The sequence below is a fragment of the Monocercomonoides exilis genome (genome assembly GCF_001643675.1).
Source record: "Monocercomonoides exilis strain PA203 chromosome Unknown scaffold10-1930038, whole genome shotgun sequence".
In the NCBI taxonomy this organism is placed as follows: domain Eukaryota; phylum Preaxostyla; order Oxymonadida; family Polymastigidae; genus Monocercomonoides; species Monocercomonoides exilis.
The window spans coordinates 1,198,727-1,218,901 of record NW_027150555.1 but is presented as its reverse complement, the minus strand read 5'-3'; the positions used below and the strand labels follow the sequence as shown (position 1 = coordinate 1,218,901).

At 37.1% G+C, this 20,175-nt stretch overlaps 3 protein-coding genes across 3 annotated transcripts; 1 reads left to right on the top strand and 2 right to left on the bottom strand.

Moving 5' to 3' along the window:
• Window positions 1-10: 10 nt before the first annotated feature.
• Window positions 11-6,115, bottom strand: MONOS_9967 (uncharacterized protein; the record flags this gene model as incomplete). Its single annotated transcript, XM_067880513.1, has 4 exons — window positions 11-139; window positions 327-581; window positions 738-2,258; window positions 2,453-6,115. 4 exons carry the CDS (start codon window positions 6,113-6,115, stop codon window positions 11-13), a joined length of 5,568 nt encoding a protein of 1,855 aa, XP_067732059.1.
• A 4,804-nt stretch (window positions 6,116-10,919) lies between these two features.
• On the bottom strand, window positions 10,920-17,174 carry MONOS_13355 (uncharacterized protein; the record flags this gene model as incomplete). Its single annotated transcript, XM_067866048.1, has 1 exon — window positions 10,920-17,174. The coding sequence occupies one exon, from the start codon at window positions 17,172-17,174 to the stop codon at window positions 10,920-10,922; it is 6,255 nt and encodes a 2,084-aa protein (XP_067732058.1).
• A 1,125-nt stretch (window positions 17,175-18,299) lies between these two features.
• Window positions 18,300-18,548, top strand: MONOS_13356 (uncharacterized protein; the record flags this gene model as incomplete). Its single annotated transcript, XM_067866049.1, has 1 exon — window positions 18,300-18,548. One exon carries the CDS (start codon window positions 18,300-18,302, stop codon window positions 18,546-18,548), a length of 249 nt encoding a protein of 82 aa, XP_067732057.1.
• Window positions 18,549-20,175: the final 1,627 nt, after the last annotated feature.

Genomic DNA, 20,175 nt, shown 5'->3' with positions numbered 1-20,175 from the left:
TGAAGGTTGATCAAAATTTGATAGTTTGGAGATATGTTATGCACTGTAGAAGCTCATTTTCTTGACGAGTGAATGTTGTTTGAAGGGACGAAGAGATGCTGTTAATGGTATTCAGATGAAGTGGGGTTGGCGCAAATTCCTGTGATTCATAAGGAAAAATTGTTAGTGTAATCAAAGATACAAATTTCAAATTAAGCAATAAGATGGAATGAAGGAATTTGTTGTCATATTAATTGGTTGTTTTATAAACATAAAAATTCGCACGAATGTTTCAAAAAAATAATTATTATTATTTAAACTATTTTCAATTAATGATAACAACAAACCGGAATACTATCGATGTGGAAGAGTGTGTGCTTAGTCTTTTTGGCAATCTGAGATGCAGACGAGAATGGATTTGGTAAAGAAGCAGAAGACGATGAAGAAGAAGCTGAAGAAAGGTTGGATGGAAATTTGTTACTTGCTTGTTCCGATGTGATGAGAGGGCAGATGGAGTGAGTGTGAAGACAGTTGCACACACGCCCAATCTCCAAAAGCGCTTTGTTTTTCAGCATTTTCAAGGAATTCTTGATGCTCCCCATCTTTTTGGAAATAAACAGTGTAGCAAATAATTTGGTAAAAAAAAATAAAATGAATTTAAATTAGTGCATAAAGAGTGAAAATATCAAAGTTTTCATTAATCGAATGAGAATATATTTGAAAAAAAAAATATCAAAAGAACAGTAAATAATCCAAACCGGAGTTGTTTTCAGCAGCTTCCATCCTCTTTTGTTCGTCAGATGAACCCAATCAACAAGAAAAGACGTGACAGGCGCAGCGCAAAATATAATGAAGAACGAAACAGATGCAAGAAACTGCATCTGAATAGGGTAAGTTGCCCCCAGCGAGCAGATCGCACTGCTGATGTCTGTGAAGAGCGTCATGATGACAGAAATCATCTCTTTCAACTCAGCCGGCACGTTTGTGCTTCGTGTCAGCGACTCGAAGGGGAGCTGTGCTAAAATTGGCTCAGTGAAAAAGGGAGGAAGCATCATCGGTGACGTCTGAGAAGGGGATAAATAAGAAGAAAGAACAGGGTCAGAGAAAGAGGACGAGATTCGGTTGAGCTCGTCAGGGTTCATGCTGGAATAGGAAAGTGTCAGAACATATGGAACGCTTTTGGGATCTGGTGGAATGAAAGAAGTGGAAGAAGAGGAAGAGGAAGAGGAAGAGGAAGAGGAAGATGTTGGGGATGAGCTCCCTCTACCGCTGCCTTCGTCACTCTCATCAGCAGGATTGTCAATTACTCCGAAGAAGCGGAAAAACTCCTGGAAAAGATGTGCCAGTTTGAAGAAATTGAATGAAAACAGCACAAAAGGCAGCATCATCGTGGTTGGTGATGTGACATGTGGAGAAATAGCATCTTTCAGTTGAAGAGCTTCAGCGGCAGTAAGAGATGAAGAGGCATCTGGAAATGATTCTGGTGAAGCAGAGGAAATTGAAGGCAATGCAGAAGAAGAAGATGTTAATGATGATGATGAGGAGGAGGAGGAAGGCGTTTGCACAGAAGATGAATTCATTTCACTTGATGAACCAGTTGATGAAGTTTGCGCACTTGTTCGGCTTTGCTCTTCACCAGATTTTGATTGCAACGCTTCTTTTTCCTTTGAAATTGAAGAGCTTTGCTGTGAATTCTGATTCACTGTTTCCAAATCACCTGAAAATTCATCCAATTTCATTGAAGTGGTTTTCGGCAGTCCAATCACACTTTTCTCCGAATACAAATTAGGCAGCGGCTGCAGCAGCTTCTGCACAAGAGCTGTTTGATGAATGAATCGTGTGGAGAACACCAATTCTTTTGTGGCACATTCTCTTGTTGCCTCCGCTAGTACTTCTCTCAAAGACGGATTGCGATACAGACTCAGCTGCGGCTGCTCAGCAGTGCGGGAGACAGCAGAGAGAGCAGACAAAGAATGAGCATAAAGTGCAATGGCAAACAGTGTTGTCTGGCGGGACATCTGAGGTAGTGGAGGAAACTCTTCCTCGCAGTCGTTGAGAGGCATCGGATAGAGCAGCTGCTGTTGGGGTTGTCTGACTTGCTGTTGAGGCTTAATGGCAGACTTGGAGAGTGAGGATGGGTCGGTGATAGGCTGCTCGAGGCGAATGGGCGGTTGTGTGGAGTACTGCTGGTTGTTGCTTTTGATGGTGGATGATTTGAAGGAGGCGTATAAAGTGACAAAGAGAGCATATACAAGATACATACAGCGCATCTCATTTTCCTAATGGAATATATTTATAAAAAAAAATCAAGATAAAGAAAATTTGAATATAATAATCAATAAAATACGAAAAATTATTATCAATAAAAAGAAAAAGAAAAGAAAAGAAAAAAGGAAATGATTTTCCCAATCAAATCGAAAAAGCATCCAAAAGTTCATTCCAACAAGCAGATATATCCAAAGCAAATGCAAACATTCCATTTCAAAAATCCATAAACTGGAATGAATCCGCAGTCATAAATCGCCGTGTTTGCATTCGAAACCAGTAGTGCAATTCTATTCACGAGCATTATCCACTTCATCCTCGGAGAGAATGAGCTCGGCCTCGCCACCAGCGGAAGCTCAATGTCTGTTCCTTCGTCTGCCACCACTCGTTCTGTTCTCGTCTGATTCATCAGCTCTGCTGCAAGCATTGCTGTGTCCTCCAGCAGATTTGGAGCGGTTGACGTCACAAGTGTCAGCGTCGTCATCTCCATCAGCTTCACATTCACTTTCGCACAGAATTCTTCCATTGAGAAATCCAGCCGCCGCTTCAGCTGCACACTGTCCTCCATTTTTTCCATGTCCCCCGCTGCGTGTGCATCCATCAAGAGAGCTGAATTCATCATCTTCGCTTCTCTCACTGCCTGCTCGGTCGTATTGAGCAGATAGTACACACTGAAGGGCTCCCACGCAAATAGCGAGTCTCGCAACAGGAGATGCGCAAATCCCAGAACAAACACAGACGAATGGCGCATGATCCACGACGAGCTAAGCGGGTTAATTTCTTCAATGAAGTCTTCTGGCTGACGCTGTTGCTGCTGCTGCTGCTGCTGTTTTGAAGTCAGTGTGAAATCTTCTTTGATATCTGTGCTGGATTTGGCTTCAGATGAATTTTGCTCTTTTTCTTTGTTCTCGTTGGAAGAATCTGAAGTCTTATTTCTTTCATCGTCATCATCATCAACTTCCATTTTTATTTCATCGTTTTCGTAAACTTCAAGCATTCTGCATCTTTGTCTATTAACAAGCATATTTTGCTTCAGCTCTTCTCTCTCTTTCCACGACTGCTCAGTGAAAAATGCCTGCTTAGCATGCGAAACAGTGATAATTTCAGTACTTCCCGATCCTTCTTCTTCTTCTTCACTTATCTCCCTCTCCACCAACTTCTTCAGCATCTCTGCTTTATGCCTCTTCGAAGTCGTGCTTGTATCCCACTCCACTCTGCTCATTTGAGCAATACTCTGCTGCTTGCCCTCCCGAATATCACTCACACACTTCATAAACTGCACCAGCGCCGTAGCCACCGCCCCTGTCTCTCTCAGCAGCTGCACCCGCGCCAGCAGCAGCAGAACATCACGCGAGCCATTTCCAAACTTCTTCGCATCGTCCTGCGCCTCGCTCATCGCAAGCAGCTCCAGCATCTGTGGTGTGCTGTGGGTGGTTGCGAAGTGCAGGTGGAAGAGACGAAGGATGCACAGCTTCATCTGCAGACCAACTGTGTTGTATTCTGCCCAGTCAGCAAGAAGCACGGGACGTTGGATGGATGATTTGAGGAGCTGAGAGATTGAGTAATCTGACGAAGGAGAAGGAACGCAAATAGATGGATTGGAAATATGCACAAGAGAAGGAAATGAATCAGAAAGAGGAGATAAAGAAGAAGAAGAAGAAGAAGAAGAAGGATTTGATGGTAACTCTTTTGAATCTTCCTTCAGAAGTTGTTCCAGCGACACATAAGAAGGTAGTGTATCCCGCAGTACATTCACCAGATGCATACCGAGAATAAGGTTGGTCTTGATGACATCCACACGAATCTTGTCGAGTCTTCCCAGGCAGATCAGCAGCAGCGTCACATTCACTTTCACTGCAAGCATGAAGTCATAGGGGCTCCAATGGTCACAGATGCAGATGTTCAACCGCTTGTCAACGGGAAAGTCTTGCAGATTGGGTGGGTTCGAGCCAGAGGAGGAAGATGGAGGCGATGAAGTGGAAGAATGAAGTGATTGGGTTACTTGAGTTACTTGAGAAACTTGAGTTGTTTGATTTGACTGAGGTGATTGAGTTGGATTGGAAGAGGAGGTGGTTGAAGATGAAGGCTGGACAGATGCTGTTTGAGCACCTGGCTTTCGTGTCGGTGTGGCCTGCATTCTCTTTTTGAGTGTTGTGTATCTCTGATCGAGATGGCTGTTCAGTTCATCGATTGAGCTGCTGGAAAGCAGGCGAGCAAATGGAAGTACCTCAACAGCAGTGTCTGCGAGATGGAAGAAGCGGTCAGTGTAATCTTCTATAAGATGCAGGAGATGGTGTTCGTGTGCAGCAGATTCGGGGTCTGTGCATTCGGCAGAAGAAGGGAATGTGGAGAAGGAATGCAACGAAGAGTTAGAAAGGATGTTGATGCTGTGTGTGTCGACAAACACTGGAATGAACGAGGAAGGGAAGAAGTGCTGATGTGGTGGAAGATGTTGGTAAATTGTGGATGAAGTGAATGAATGAGGTGATACGACTGCCACATGATGATTGCTAACAGAGAAGTCGAAACGGCTGGCACCTGTGCTGGATGAAAGTGAAGGAAGTGGCTTTGATCCTGATGAAGATGCAGATGCAGATGCAGATGAAGAAGCAGGTGAAATAGAAGCAGAAGGTATTGTTGAATTTGACTGTGTGCTTGTTGGAGAATGAAGTGAAGATGTAATCTGATTTGGAGTTCCTTGCTTTTGTGCCAATGTTGTGAGTGGATACAGAGTGATGTCTGGCGGAGCAGAGAACGGATAAAACAGACGCTGCTCAGAGGCAACAGGGAAAAGCGGTTGAAGGCAACAGGTTGAGGATGAAGTGGAAACAAAAGAAGAAGCCAGAGAAGAGAAGTCAGAACACCTAGGCTGATATGCGCGAAATATGGTGTCATCAAACAGCTTTGTACCTCGAGAAAAAGAAGCGCTCAACGGATCCCATTGAGATGGTAGTAACTGAAAGGGAAATGATGAGGATTTCATTGGGTTATCCCAGAAAGCAGACGAGCTGCACTGTGAAAACATCTTCCAGTCGAGCGGAGTGACGAGAGAGGAAGAAGAGGCAAAGGATGTGGAGACTGGAACAGTCTTGTTGCGATCGTTGGCGCTCCATGGAAATGAAATGTGCACAAAAGCCACGCCAATAAGCCTGCGAACGTACTCCATTTCTCCCAGAAACACGTTTCTATTGGTGCTAAATGTTGCTTTCAGCCACTCAAATAGAGCAAAAATACTTTTGCTGTCAAAATCTGGTTCCAGTAATGAAGGATGAAAGCTGTTCTCTGCAATACTCCTGTTGCGTAGGTTCTCTTCTGTTACCAAGCTTTCAGCTTTCTTTTTGCTCTCATTCATCCACACTGAGCCGCTCTTTGAAAGAAAAGGCGAGCATTGATTGCAGGGCGACTTTCGAACAAAAAACGGGTTTGAGAGAGTTGTTTCTAATAATTTTTTGGATATTGAAGGTTTCTTTGCAGAAATAACTTCATCTTCTTCTTCTGTTTGTTTCAGATGCCTTGCAGCAAATTCATCGAAAAATCCTGGTTCGATGCTTTCTAATAATGGAGAAGCTACTGTGTGAGACAGATGAATCACAGAATCCAAATATAGCATGATAAGTTCAAATCCAATTGGTGTCTCATTAGCTGTTGTGAGCATAAGGTATTTGCAAATGCGGTTTACATCTGCCCATCTCTCCGAGGATTTGAATTTAGAAGTTTCTTTTCGCCTCATTTCGAAATCTTCTTCTTTTGCATGCATCGATAAAACAGAAGCTATAAATGCCCATTTTGCTGAACTGTTAACAAAGGGATAATTATATTTGGGATCAAAAAGCAGCTCCTCGAATAAATCCATGTTTTTGGATTTGGCCATCAGATAAAAAGCATCACGTACGAAATGTTTCTGAAATTTTTCTTTTCCTTGGAGATAATGGTTGATCGTCTGCACACATCGCAAAATTGGTTCTCTACTCATTTCGTACGTATGACACAATGATGTTTGAGCAAATAGAAGTGTGAGAAGTTGTTGATATCGATCTCTTTTAATATACGGGGCCAATTTTATTAAAACCTATTGAAGAAATAAATAATTAAAAAAAAAAGAACTGGCACACATGATATTGATTTGCAATTCCTTGAAGTCTGACTGACAGTAAATATACCAGCAATGCTGTCGTTTCGTTCGGTTCTGCGAGAAATAGTTGTAAAATAAAATAATACAAATGTTCCAGTCGTTGGCTTCGTTCAACAGTTGCACATACGAGCTTAAACTGTTTGAAGTTATTGGAGATATAGCGTAATAATTTCTCAAGCAAGGAATTATCATCAGAGAATCCAGAAGAATGAGAAATAATTGATGCTTTTAATATCTGAAATGTAGGAAATGACTCATCCATTTGTACTACCTTTTCGATGCAACTTAATGCGGATTTCCATTTTCCTCTATTATACAATTGTATTGTGCGTTTAATCATTGGGAAAATAAAAAATTCATTAAAATAATTCTTATAAAGGGTACAGAATTCTTTTTGAGCAAACTTTTTCTTTTCAAACAATCTTTCCATGCGCAATAATAGTTTCTTCCTTCTTTTGTCTATCAGTTGAAAAGAAAGATTTTTTTATTTTTTATTTTTTATTTTTTATTTTTTATTTTTTATTTTTTATTTTTTATTTTTTATTTTTTATTTTTTATTTTTTATTTTTATTTTTTTTTTTATTCCGTTCGTAGAAACAGAAGAAATAAACAATTTGCAAAAAAAATGCAACATATGGGTCTTCTTTTGGAAAAGTCGCAAATGTTTTATATCTGGTGAGGAAATGAAACAAACATATTGACCTTTAAAAATTCCAAGAATATTCTTTTTGTTTTTGCAGAGTCTTTCATGAATTATTCACATTTCTTTGTTTAAGCTTTAAATAATTTTTGAAAACAGAAAATTACATGTGATGCAATGTTTATTAAATGCTCATCGAAATATGTATTAAATGAAAAATCGTTTTATGTGGTATTTTTTTGTTAGGTGGGTAATTATTTTTGAAAAGTCGCAAATGCTTAATTTTCAAATAAATAAAAAATTTCATATCTAGATCAAATTTCTGTTCCCGCTCATGTAACTTCACCAAAGCGAAGGATATAATTTGACAATGCTATTTAACACATTGCTGTGAAGTTGCATGAGCGGGAACCGAAATTTGATCAAGATATGAAATTTTTGATTTATTTGAAAATTAAACATTTGCGACTTTTCGAAAATAATTACCCAGGTGTGTGATTCTTTTTGATTTCATGTTTTTCCAATCAAAAATTTCGAATTGACAATTTATTGCTAACATTTAGAAATCAATCTAATATTTTCATTAAAATCTTAAATGTGCTTCTCTGTCTTTTAATGATAACATGCATTTGAAAGACAGTAATTTTTAAACACGAAACGCTTTTATGGAAATTCTTTTGCAAACAACCGTGAAAGAGAAAATTACACATTCTCCGAAAAAATGGATGATTTCAAAAATAATCACCCAGGTCGAAAACGTTTAAATATCAAATAAATTAATATATCATGAGCTGATCAAATTTTTGTTGAAACTTGCGAAACTTCACAAAAATGGAAGCTGTGACTTTGTAATATTATTTAAACATTCTTATGAGATTCGTTCAAGTGAATAGAAATTGAATAAAAACATGAAATATTACTTTTATTTTTTCAACAAAACATTCGGGATTTTTCAAATTGAACAACACACACAAAGATTTATTTTCATGAAAACTTTGTGAAATGTTATGGCTTTCAAAAATATGAATCAATTATTATTAAAGACAAATATGCTCATTTTGTTTTAAGTTTTATTGCAAAAGACAAATAAGTGATAATTGCAACACATTTTGATCTTATTGACATTTGATATTTGGTTATAAATAGAAATTAATTGTTCTGGATTTGAAAAAAATCATTTTTAATTATGATTTAATCAAAAACTTCGAAATATTTTAAACTCTAGAAAAACTCTTTCAAAACAAAAAACAATTGGTATTATTGAAAATCAACATGATTATTTCATTACCTTATTATTTAAAAAATAATCAAAAAAAAAAGAGTTGATCAAATACGGGCAAAACAAATGTGACAGAATTTGACATTTCAAATTTTTTCATTTAAAAATTTTGTTCCTTGGATGAGCTTTTTGTGATAAAAAAGATCAATTGAAATGGATTCAGATCATTTAATCTATTTATCATGTCACAAAGCATAAAGAAATGAATTCTTTGATACTTGTTTGCAGATAGCAGAATTCTATTTATTTTGAAATCTCTGTAAGTTTAATGAAGTGATGCGTTCATTTAAGAATAAATGATTTGGGGAAAAATATGGACTTTCAAGCTTTTTATGCACAAAGTTCAAAAAATTTGCTTCACTAATAACTTTGTTTCGCTTTCTCTGATTTTCAAAAAATTGGATTTGCACATCAGGGATCAGATATCATTGATTTTACAACATGAAGTTTAGTGGCATTTCACGAATGTAGAATAATGGAATCATTTTTATTGTGTATTTTTATCAAAAAAAGTCAATTAAAAGTGCATTATTTTTTATTGAAAATGCTTGAAAAGAAAAATTTTCCCCCATTTGTTCAAAAAAAAGCTTGAAAGTTTGTATTTTCCCTCATGTGCCATTTTCTTGAAAAGATAAAAAAGAAAAATTTTTATTCTATTTGAGACTTCTGACATTTTTATCGATTTCAATTACTGAGTGTTCAAATAGATAAAAATGTGTGCAGTTAAAAAAAAATGTGAAAAATTTCCACTTTCATTTTCGAATAGAATAACACATTCAAAATCAAAAAATGGAAAAAATAACAAACAGAGATTCGGGATGTTGAGGCAAGTGTTCTTTTCAATTGATTGAATCGAATATTGAACAATCAGATTTCGCTGTTCTGCATTATCGAATATTGTGTTATTGTTGACATGTTGTGAACCATTTTCTGTGAAAATCCAAGAATAGTTGTCTTTTATTTCAAGAAAATTCTCTCTTTTTCAAAAATATTTGTTATTTGAATCTTTTCAATAACATTTCTCTTTTCAGCTCTATCAAATATGCATTCCTTTAAAAGTGAATAAGAATATTTATTTATTAATTTATTTATTAATCTATTAATTTATTGGAAAAATTTGCTCATAACTTCAATTTTTCCCTTATGCCTCTGTGACATTACAAGAGAAAATTGAAAAAAATGACAAAATGACTAACAAGATATTTATGATTTGTCAAAAAGGGTTATTTTTAACGATATTGTAATTCTTAATTACTGCAATAATTAATTTGAAAATCGATATACTGCAATTTTTATTATTTTGAAAAAATCGAAGTTTAAATAAATATGGTCAAGTTCCCAATATTTATTATATTCGAAACTAAATGTCAGTTGAGGAATATTTTTTTCTCAATTTGTCACTGACAAAAGAGAAACAACGACCAGATATTACAGATGCTATCAACAAATCTTTTCCAAAGTGCTTTGAAAAATCTTAAGAAGTTTTAGTAATAGTTTATTTTAATTTTCATTTAAAAAAAAAAAAAGAAAAAAACTATTTTTTCTTTATTAAACAAATGATGTTGGCTTCTTTTCATTTCTTTCTTCTTTTCATTTTCATTTTTCATTTTGTGTCTAATGAAGAAATTTTTGTTCCCCTGTCTTTAACATTAACAAATTTGCATTATTTTTGTTGTAAGAATGAAGTGGATGCTGAATATAAAAGGTGTTGAAAAAAGAAATATTTGAATTACAAGAATTACAAGAAAACCTTCAAATAAAAACACACATAAATACTCGAAATAAAACCTGCCAGTTGGGAAAATGAACAAAAAAACTGAATGAAGGAAAAATATCAAGCATTTTGATTTGTAATGGAGTTATAACAAGACAAAAAGAAGAGAGAGAAATAAATATCAAAAACATCCAACAAAAGAATTGAAAAATTTTTCATTTGTCTCTCAAAACTTAATAAATTTTTGAAAAATAAAGAATATCTATTTTGAAAAAACAATGATATAGCTTCAAAAACAATTATTCATGCAATGTCATAAACAAAATAAATAGGACGAAAGTCAAAATAAATGAAAACTTCAAAGCGTATGGCTGATCCTTTTTGAAATCAAACTTTCATTCGAGTTTTCAACCAAAAAATTTTTGTCTCAATGAGAATAAGGAAAAAAAAAAGAGCAAAACACAAGTTAAAACTTTCAATCAAGATATACATACAAAGATAAATAATCTTTATTTTCCCATTGAGGAAAATTTTATCATCAAAACTCGAACAAAAGTTTGATTTCAAAAAGGATCAGCCATATTCCAAAAAAATGAACATCTAATCGAATTTGAACAAAAACATCATTCATTTCAATATTTTGAGAAAAAAACATTTTTGCCATTCCAAATAATTCGTGATTTAAAAACCACTTTTCTGTTTTTTTTTTCCTCCTTCAATCTCGTTTTAAAAATCATTTCTTCTTATTTCGAAGGTGTTGCTTTTCATAATTGCTGTTTGTCCAATATCCAACCTGTTTTCATCGCAACAACCATTCATATTTCTTTCTTTTCTTCACACACCCAATTAATCAAATATTTGTTCCTTGAATGATTTTCAGTGTCACACATCTTATCATATTTCCATTCATTCATTCATTTTTCTCCTCAACAAGCAATATTTCTTTTGATATCGCTCCGCTTTCCCTTCTCCTTCCACTTCCATAATTAACCCTGATCGGCACAACCCCCACTGCATCCGTTTCTGTCATCACCCATCCGCCTTTTCCATACATCCCAAACAGTTCCTTCTTCACATCCAGCAGCGTTGGCCTGCTTCCCACTTTCTGCAACAAGCAACTCAACACCAGATTGTGAAGTCTCGATTCACTCACACTCTCCAAGCTTGGCCTTTCACCATTGGATATCTTCTGCCCTGCTATCTCTGCTTCATAATCTCCAAACGGTATTTGAAGTGTCAAGCACTCCCACAGCATCATCCCAATCGAGAATGAAACTGATTCATTTGTTGCTCCAATGTTTTTGTTCATCAGCAGCTCTGGTGCCTTCCACCTTAAACACTCTTTTTTGTAATAATCTTCATCCTCAAAAGCCGATGAAGGCAGAGAGTCATCATCATCATCATTATCACTGGCAGATGTCACAATAGTTGATGAAGAGATGGATGATGAGTCTGAACTGTCATCTGATAAAAGATCTGAGTGCATCACAATGCAGATGACCATGTGCTCAGAGAACAACACAATGTGAGGGCTCAGATTGGAAAGAGATTGAAGAGGATTTTCCATTTCGTCAAATGAGTGAAGCGCGAGATTGGCTACCCAGAACAGGATTTGGGCAGCTGTCTGCTCCCTCTCCTGCAAACTTCCTATTGCCATCTCCTTTGTCTTATTCCTTCCATGAAGCAACATGAACAGCGAATCCCTCAAGTCCACAATCAGCTTCTCATGAGGAGACGAACAGGCCATGGCATCCACCAAGTTCGACATCGACGAGGTGGTCGGACAAGCATCTTCCATGCGAACAAATGTGGATTCCGTGTCTGAAGTATCTGTTGTTGAAGTGGATGAAATGGATGGAGATGGAGTTCTCTTTCTCGAAATATCTTCTTCTTTCTCGTCAGCCTTCTCCAGTGCCCATTCTGGAATCTTGTCTGAATCCTTTCCCAAGATGTATTCTGTTGATCCACTCTCAGACAGCAAATGCTCTTCGGACTCAGAATGCACCATCTGCTTTCCATTTATTCTCTTCTTCATCCTTTCATCGTTCTTTTTCTCTGCCTCCCTCTCAGCTCTCCTCCACTGCTCCTCTGGTGACATCTCCATCGTCACCATCTCAATCAGCTTCGGATCCTTTTTAATATTGTCTTCCACGATTATCTCCAATTCTTCTGTTCTTCTCTTTTGCTTTCTCCATCTCATCGCCAATATTATTGATATAATCAGAATAATTAATAGAACAACTGCCATAACTATCACAATCCACATCCATAACGATTTCCCTTCTTTTCCTCCTTCAACAATCTTTTCATTTCCGCTTGACTGATTTTCACTTGCATTCTTCAGAACGATTGAATTTGTTGATGAAGGAGATTCTGTATTTCCAAACAAAACATACACACTAACTTCGACTTCATCTCCACAACTTCTGATGAGATCTTTTACAACACGTCCTTCTGCTTCTCTTTCTGACAAAAATCCATTTGAATCAAAATCATGTTTTTCAATCTCCTTCTCTTCTCCCTTCCTCTTCACAACCGAGAATGATAGATTACATGGGATAAGAAGCATTCCTTTGAATATCAGCTTCATTCTATCAGCTTCTTCCTTTGCTTCCACACTTTCCAGAACTGGAATGAAGAATGATGAATCTCTCTCTGAAACAATCCCTTCAAAACTGCACCCTTCATTTAACATCCAAAGTGAAGTGTTTGGCAAAACTCCATCTCCTCCTTTCAAACTCACCACATTCAATGTTCCAGAATCTGAACAGATGATATTTCTTCTCAATGATGGATATCTTTCAATTGATGGATTGTTGTTTTCAAATCTTCCATCATTAACAGTCAATGCCCCTCCATTCATTGTTATTCCACCTTCTGGTGAATTTGCAATTGTTGAATCTTTCATCACCACTGAACTCTTCGCAACATCCACAAGAGATCCATCCCATTTGCACATCTCCCCTTCGGAATTCAAATTCTTTTCATTTCTTTCCTTTGCACTTCCATCAAAAACGCAACTGTCCATTTTCACATCCAAGCAATTCTCCAATTTCATCAATTTCCCTTTTGCGGTCTTTGAACTGACTCCACACATTGTGCAATTTGTCAATTGAATTGTCTTTTTCGCTGACAGGCAAGATATCAATGATTCTTCATTTCCTTCAACTGTGATATTTTCTGTATTGAAATCCTTAATTGTTAATTGACCACATTCATTAATATCTAACAGAGAAGTTTCCATTGTTGAATTGGATATTGTTAATGAATCAATAACTGATGGAAGAGGAGATAAAAGATATAATGCAGATTTTTGAAGAATGAGATTTGACAAAGAACATCCGTCAAGTTGTAATTCTCCTTTTGCCATGTTGAAAATGTGAAATTGAATGTCTGCAAAAGTTGCATTTCCTTCTTCATTAGGTTGTTTTGACGAAAAAGAACAATTCATAATTTCAAGAATCCCTCCCTCCGGTGATATTAATGATTCATGTGAAGAAATGAAATCTGAATCAAACACAAATCTTATTCTCAATAAAGAAACTTCTCCTGTTGTTGAAATTACAGAATCCTTTGTTTTTTCAATTCCTTGTTTCACTTCAACTTTGCATAAATCTCTATTCTTCGAGCTCAAGCACATCTCTTTCAAATTTATCTCTCCACTTATTACACTCTCTTCAACAATGAGAATTTGACTTATTAGCTCTGAAGTCAAATGTAGAAGGCCATAATCAATCGAATCACATGGAAGTGTGTTTGTTCCACATTGTCTGTCATTTGAACCATTTATACTACTAACAATTATTATATCGCTCTGATGGATTGTTACAAATCCAATCAGATCTGTATCATTCGGATAATCGCATTCATCTCTTCCATATATCACATTAATTCGTGAATAATGACCTTCTCGAAGATCAAATTGAAATTGAGTTTCATTGATCTGTGATGAGATGTTGAAGCATTCAATGAAAATATCATTCCCCACTTTTGCTGTATTTGCACTGAACTTCATCCCCACAAATGTGAAATTGAGAAGCCCTGTTTCCTTTGTTGCCAAATACACTCCCCCTCCTTTCCCTGAACCAATACTGCAGCTGCAATGACTGATTGTTGATTCAACTATTTTCATTGAACCAGACTTTCCCAATGTGAAAAATATTGCCCCTCCTTTTTCACTCAATTCTGCTTTATCTTCTGTTATGCTGCTCTCATTCACAACCAAGCAAATCTTTTTCTCGCTCATTGACTCCAAAATGCTTGCTCCATTGTCACTTCTCTTCACTCCTGAAAATGATGATTTGCCAATCTCAATATTCACACATTCTTCATCTTCTTCATTAATTTTCAATCCTGCTTCAGATTTCTTGATTGACAAAATGCATCCTCTGCTTTCATTCAATGATTCCACTCGAACATTCACAAAATGGCAAACAACTCCAGCATCGTGAATGACAAAAATGCTATCTCCAACATCGCATGATTCAACAGACAAATCATTCACTTCCACAGTTCCTCCAATCGCATCCACAAATACACAATCAAATCCATTGTTCACTTCTGCCTCTGAATGGAATGAACATCCAGTTATCACCAAAGCTCCTTCTTTGTTTGAAATAATTGTTTTGGCTGAATTGTCAAATCCAGACGTCAGTTGGAGATGGATATTCGTCAATTCAAGATGATCATCATTTCCCATGAAATACTCCAGTTGACTTCCAGCTGCCTTTTCAAAATTCAAGACTGTTTTCGTGTTCTCTTCTCCTATTGAAGTAGCTTTTTTGATCAATAAATTGGATAAGTTGAATGAATCTCGAATAACAGTTGATCCTTCAATTTGCATTGTCTTCTTTCCATTCTCCTTTTTCATGTTTTCCATCCCTTTCCACATCGTGAAACATGGCTCTTCTTCGCTTCCACATCTTGCAACATCAAATCCACTCGATGAAATAAATATCTCAAATGAGCTGAATGGAACGAGGAACATGAACAAATCCTTTTCTTGATGTTTTCTATCACTTCCCACAAACAAATTTTTATCATCTATCATTGATGAATAATCAAACTTGAACGAAGCATTTGTCACAGAAGAATTAAAATCCTTTCCCAAAATGAACACATTTTTTCCAATTGCTGCATTATTGTTCTCAAAAGTCACTCCAACATCAAAAATAAATGGCTTTTCTTCAAAGCAATTTTGGCAATCCAAATACAAGAATCCTCCTTTTCCTCTCTCACTCCCGTTCTCACAGACACATCCAGAAAATGAGCTATTTTCAATTGTCATAAATCCTCCTTCACTCAACGCTATCTGCAGTGCTCCTCCTTCTTTGCTCTTCTCTGACAATGTCCCGTTAATTGTACTTCCATTCATCACCATTTCAACTCCCACATTCCCTTCAAATACGGCTGCCTTGCCCTCTACTGCAACTCCGCTATCAATCTCCAATCCTTCCAGTGTGCAATTCAACAGTTTCACCTTGTATTCCTGTTCATTCACATTTCCTGTTGAAAGCGAAAGTGAAAACAACGAGACTGCTGATTTCACATCTGAAATCGTGACAGAGTCCAGTTCAATCATCTTTCCTGTCGATTTGATCAAGAAAAATGCAATTGTATTTTGCTTCCCTCCAAAAACACTCATCTCACAGTTCTTCATATGCAATTCGCCATTTTGAGTGCCCGATTCAATCACATCAGTGATTGTTCTGCTGAAACTTGAAGGAACAACAATTCCAATAAATTTCATTTCTGTCAGTGATGCTGATTTCAGAACGCATTCTTCAGATCCACTCACTTCCCTTTGGCATTCGATTTCGACAATTGCCTTAATTTTTGCCTTCAAACTCATCCCGCTCATATTTACACACCCTTCCATCTTTGATTTTGAACACACAATAATCTCCTGCAGAACAATCTGTGGTCTCTTCAAACGCTCCATCCCATAATTCACATTCAAACATGGTGCCTTCTCCATTCCACAATACGCATTCTCCACTCCAGATGTTCCATCAACATATATCGTGTCAGAAAAGAAACCTTCAAAGAATATAAACAAATCCACATCCCAATCACCGAATGCTTCTGTTCTGTCATGTCCAACAACCGAGTTGTCTTTCTGAGTGATGCTTCTCATGAAAGTGAACAAGGGTTCCTTCACAGAAGCGACAAGGGATTCACACACAAAATACACATCTCTTCCGACACTGGCCTTGTTGCCTGAAAACACGATATTGGTGATGCAAAAGGAGGATTCTGACACTTGTGAGCCATGGTTGAACTCGATCATGAGAGCACCGCCTCTTCCTCCAGAACTTGTATCCTCGCTCACAGAACAGCTGGAAAAGGTGGAATCACTCACTGAAAATGTGTTGGCAGGGGCAGATGAGGCGAATGAGATGCACCCGCCATTGGTGGCAGTTTGTTGGCTCAACTGTTCTGAGTTGATGTTGGTCATGGTGCAGTTGGTGAGGGAGATGGAGAGGGCAGGGGAGGTGGCAGAGGAGAGGACACAGCTGGTGGGGGTGGCAGTGGAGGTGATGTGGGTGATGTTGGAGGAGTTGAGGGTGAGGGGAGCGGTGAGGGAGGTGAGGTGGAAGATGCTTTGGCTGTTGAGGGTGAGTTGGGTGATTGCTGTGTGGTTGAGGGCGAGGGAGCCAGCAGTGAGGAAGAAGAGGGGAGTTGTGATTGATGATGAAGATGGGGTTGTTCCGGTGATGGTGGTTGTGTTGAGGTTGAGGGAAGGGGAGTTACCGGAGAGGTGGAAGAGGATGGGGGTGATGGGGTTTGTGGAGTTGTGGGCGATGGCGAGGGCAGAGACTGTGAGGGAGCCCTGAGTTTGTTGGAAGAGGGCAGAAGAGGCAGATGGATCTGGTGAAGAGGAAGATGATGAAGAAAATGAAGAAGAAGATGATGATGATGGTTGAGGAATGCCACTGGAGGCGATGATGGTTGCATCTGTTCCAATTCCAGTGATTTTTGCATTTGGGGCACGGAAAGAGAGTACCTGAGAAGGAGTGAAGGAAGAGTTCAGGAGGGTAAGGGAAGTATATTCAAAAAAAACAAAGCCGAACAAAGCATATTCGATAGTGGCGCATGGGGTTTGCCCTTGTCTGCCACAGGCATCTGCATCCATTCCGCTGTTGGCAACAACTTTATTTGGCATTACAAATGGTAACCAACCATTGAAATTGGAGTTATCTGCTGTTCCCGCATTCCATACTCTTTTGGATAAGGTTGTCGATCCGCAATTCTCGAATGGAGATTGGCTGATATAACTATCACCGAAGAATACATCGTTTCCTCTGCCATTTGCAGCTGTATTGCCATCGAAGAAACAGAAGGAGATGAATTTTGTCCCACTCATCCAGGCATAAGTTGAATAGCTGTAAATGGCAGCGCCACCATATGTTGAAGAAGAATTCAATTTGTTGTTTATAAACTGACAGTCATTAATTTTAAAAATATTTGGCTTTGATGCCGGAGGATTATAAAATGTTATAGAACCAGCAGAATCACCACCAAAATTTGTAATGCATTTGCATTTGGAAAACAAGAACTGTCCATTTAATGGAAAAGCGCCAATGTAAAAATACCAGCCAGTCCCACACCAACTAGATATTGAACAATTTTCAATTTTATTATCTGAATGCAAATAAATAGAATTTTGCTGTGGATAAGCGGTGTGGGCTGCTCCTCCATGAGCAGCAGAACAGTTTGTGAAATTGGATTTGGTGATGATAACATTTGACAAATACAAGCAGTATAACGCTCCACCATGTCCTTTACTTGAGCATTTTGTATATGAACAGGAACAGATTGTTAGATTTGCATTTGTGCATTCAACATTAAGCGCACCTCCAGATGAGCCATCTCCAGAATTATTCCATTCGCACCATTCGAAGCGATGATTGTTCTCATCAAATGAAGTCAATCTTCCAGGTGTTTCTCGTTGAGATTCGGTTCCAATATGTACCACAGCATCATTTGACAAAGAACGTGTTTGGTGGAGAAAAGAAGCGTTGAAGGCAGAGAGAGAAGTGGATGGGTTGTTAAGAGAAGGGAGGATGGCTCCATCGATGGGGTTGTGAGTGTGTTTGAAGATGGTTGAGCGGATGGAGAGGGATGAGTGAAGGGAGAAGGAGGGGATTGAATTGGTGTTGGTGTTGGTGGAAATGGAAGAAGAGGAAGAAGTGGTTGAGGTGAATGGGTTGAGTGAGTATGAGGGAAGGAATGGAAGAGATGGATGGGATTGAGGAGAGGAGATGTTGGAGAAGAGGGTGTTTGAGAGATGGAGATTGAGGTGGATTTGGAGGTGGGTATGGGATTGGTGATGGTTATGGAGACGGGAAGAAGAAGGAGAAAAAAGGAAGGGCTGGATGAGGGAGATGAACGAGGAGAAAGAGGAGTGGGAGATGGAGAAGGAGGTGGGGATTGGGGAGTGGGCATCTGGAAGGAGATTGTTTGGGGCGGAGAAAAGGGGGAAGGAGAGGATGTCTGGCTGGTGGATGGTGAGGGAGAAGTTGGTGAGGGCGAGTGAGGCATGGGCAGAGAGGAAAAGTGGAGATTTTGTTGCTGGGTTGACTTGGCAAATGGAGGAGCAGATGGTGGCAGCTGAGTGGTGTTGGGCAGTGATGAGTGGACAACCAGCGAGAGGCGCTAATGTGAGATGAGTCACACACAAGGAGGTGTTGATGATATTCAGATTTGTTCGAATACAACAAGCACGAACGCTCGATGAGAATATGACTTTTGCTGCACCTATGTCATTTTTATTGTAGTATTTGTTGCTGCTGTTTTCAATGCTGATCGTGCTTTTTGGCATCTCCCAATTCATTTCTTGCTGATATTGTTTTTCGGCAATTCCTCTGCCATTGCTGCAATTAACAACAATAATTATAAGAGCAACAATATTTATTGCAGCTTTTGCGCTGGTGAAGATATTCGCCATGGAAGAAGATAGGAAAATAACTTTAAAATAAAAATCCCTGCGCCCAATATATTTGTTTGTTTCCGAAAAAATTAATTTTTGTTGAACATAATTCTTGATGAATAAAAATTTATTTTTTAACTTTTTCATATTGAAGCTGAATTTTTTGTCTGAGTTTAATGTTTGTTTTTGTTTTTGATTTCAAAAGAAAAGCGTATTATTCTCTTTTTTGTATTTATAAGAGTTTCTTTTCAAGGAATACAATTTTTGGATATTCAAATTCTAATAATTTTTGAAAAGCAATAAATTCAATTTTATAGGTTGAAACTTTTCATTGTTGAAGGAAAATGAATCGCTTTCCAACGAAAATTCTTTTCAGACAAACGAAATGTTTCATGTGATAGTTTTTCATTGACAATAGGAAATTATTATTGTTGTTGTTGTTATTTTTATTAATTGGGTTTTGTTTTGTCTTGTCATGAATGTATATGTATTTTTTTGATTTTTGTGTTGCACAGAATTAACTAATATTTTTTCCAATTTTTAATTTTAAATAATTAATTTTGTCATGGGAATCAAAAACCTGTGATGATAAGGTTGCAGAAAAAGTTTGAAACAAATAGTTTATTTTCTTTTTATTTATTTATTTATTTTTTTTTTTGCTATATTAATGTATGAAATTTGCATTAGGGTCAGAAATTTGTCGGTACCCAAAAAATTAATCGGGACCTAAATTTTCTGGCTCTCAAGAGCACTTTCAGAAAAAAATAAATAATAGAAAATAATTAATATATTATAATATACTATTTCAGAAAATATTTTTTCAAATTTTAATTTTTGTGAAAAGATCTGGTGTTTTTTGTTTTATTTTTAAGATCAAAGACTTGCTCGTATTTTCATGAGCTTTTTGTTTTGAGATTTTTAAGTATTGTTATTGTTATTGAACATAACTTCTTTATAATTTTGGTTATTTTTCATTGTTTAACACTTCGTTTTTTTATTATTTTTTGCATTTCACTAAATTTCGATAAAATTAAAAATAAAATGTGAAATTAGAGTTAGCATGTTTTTGTTCATAAAAGAATAGTTAAAAAACTGATTGATATGTGTATCACCAAAATTTTGAAATGAAAAATATGATTTGAAGTTAAAAACACAAAAATACACAAAAACATGTTTTTTTGAATAATAATCTCGATCATTAAAAATTAAAGATTTTCTTATTTCTGATTACCTT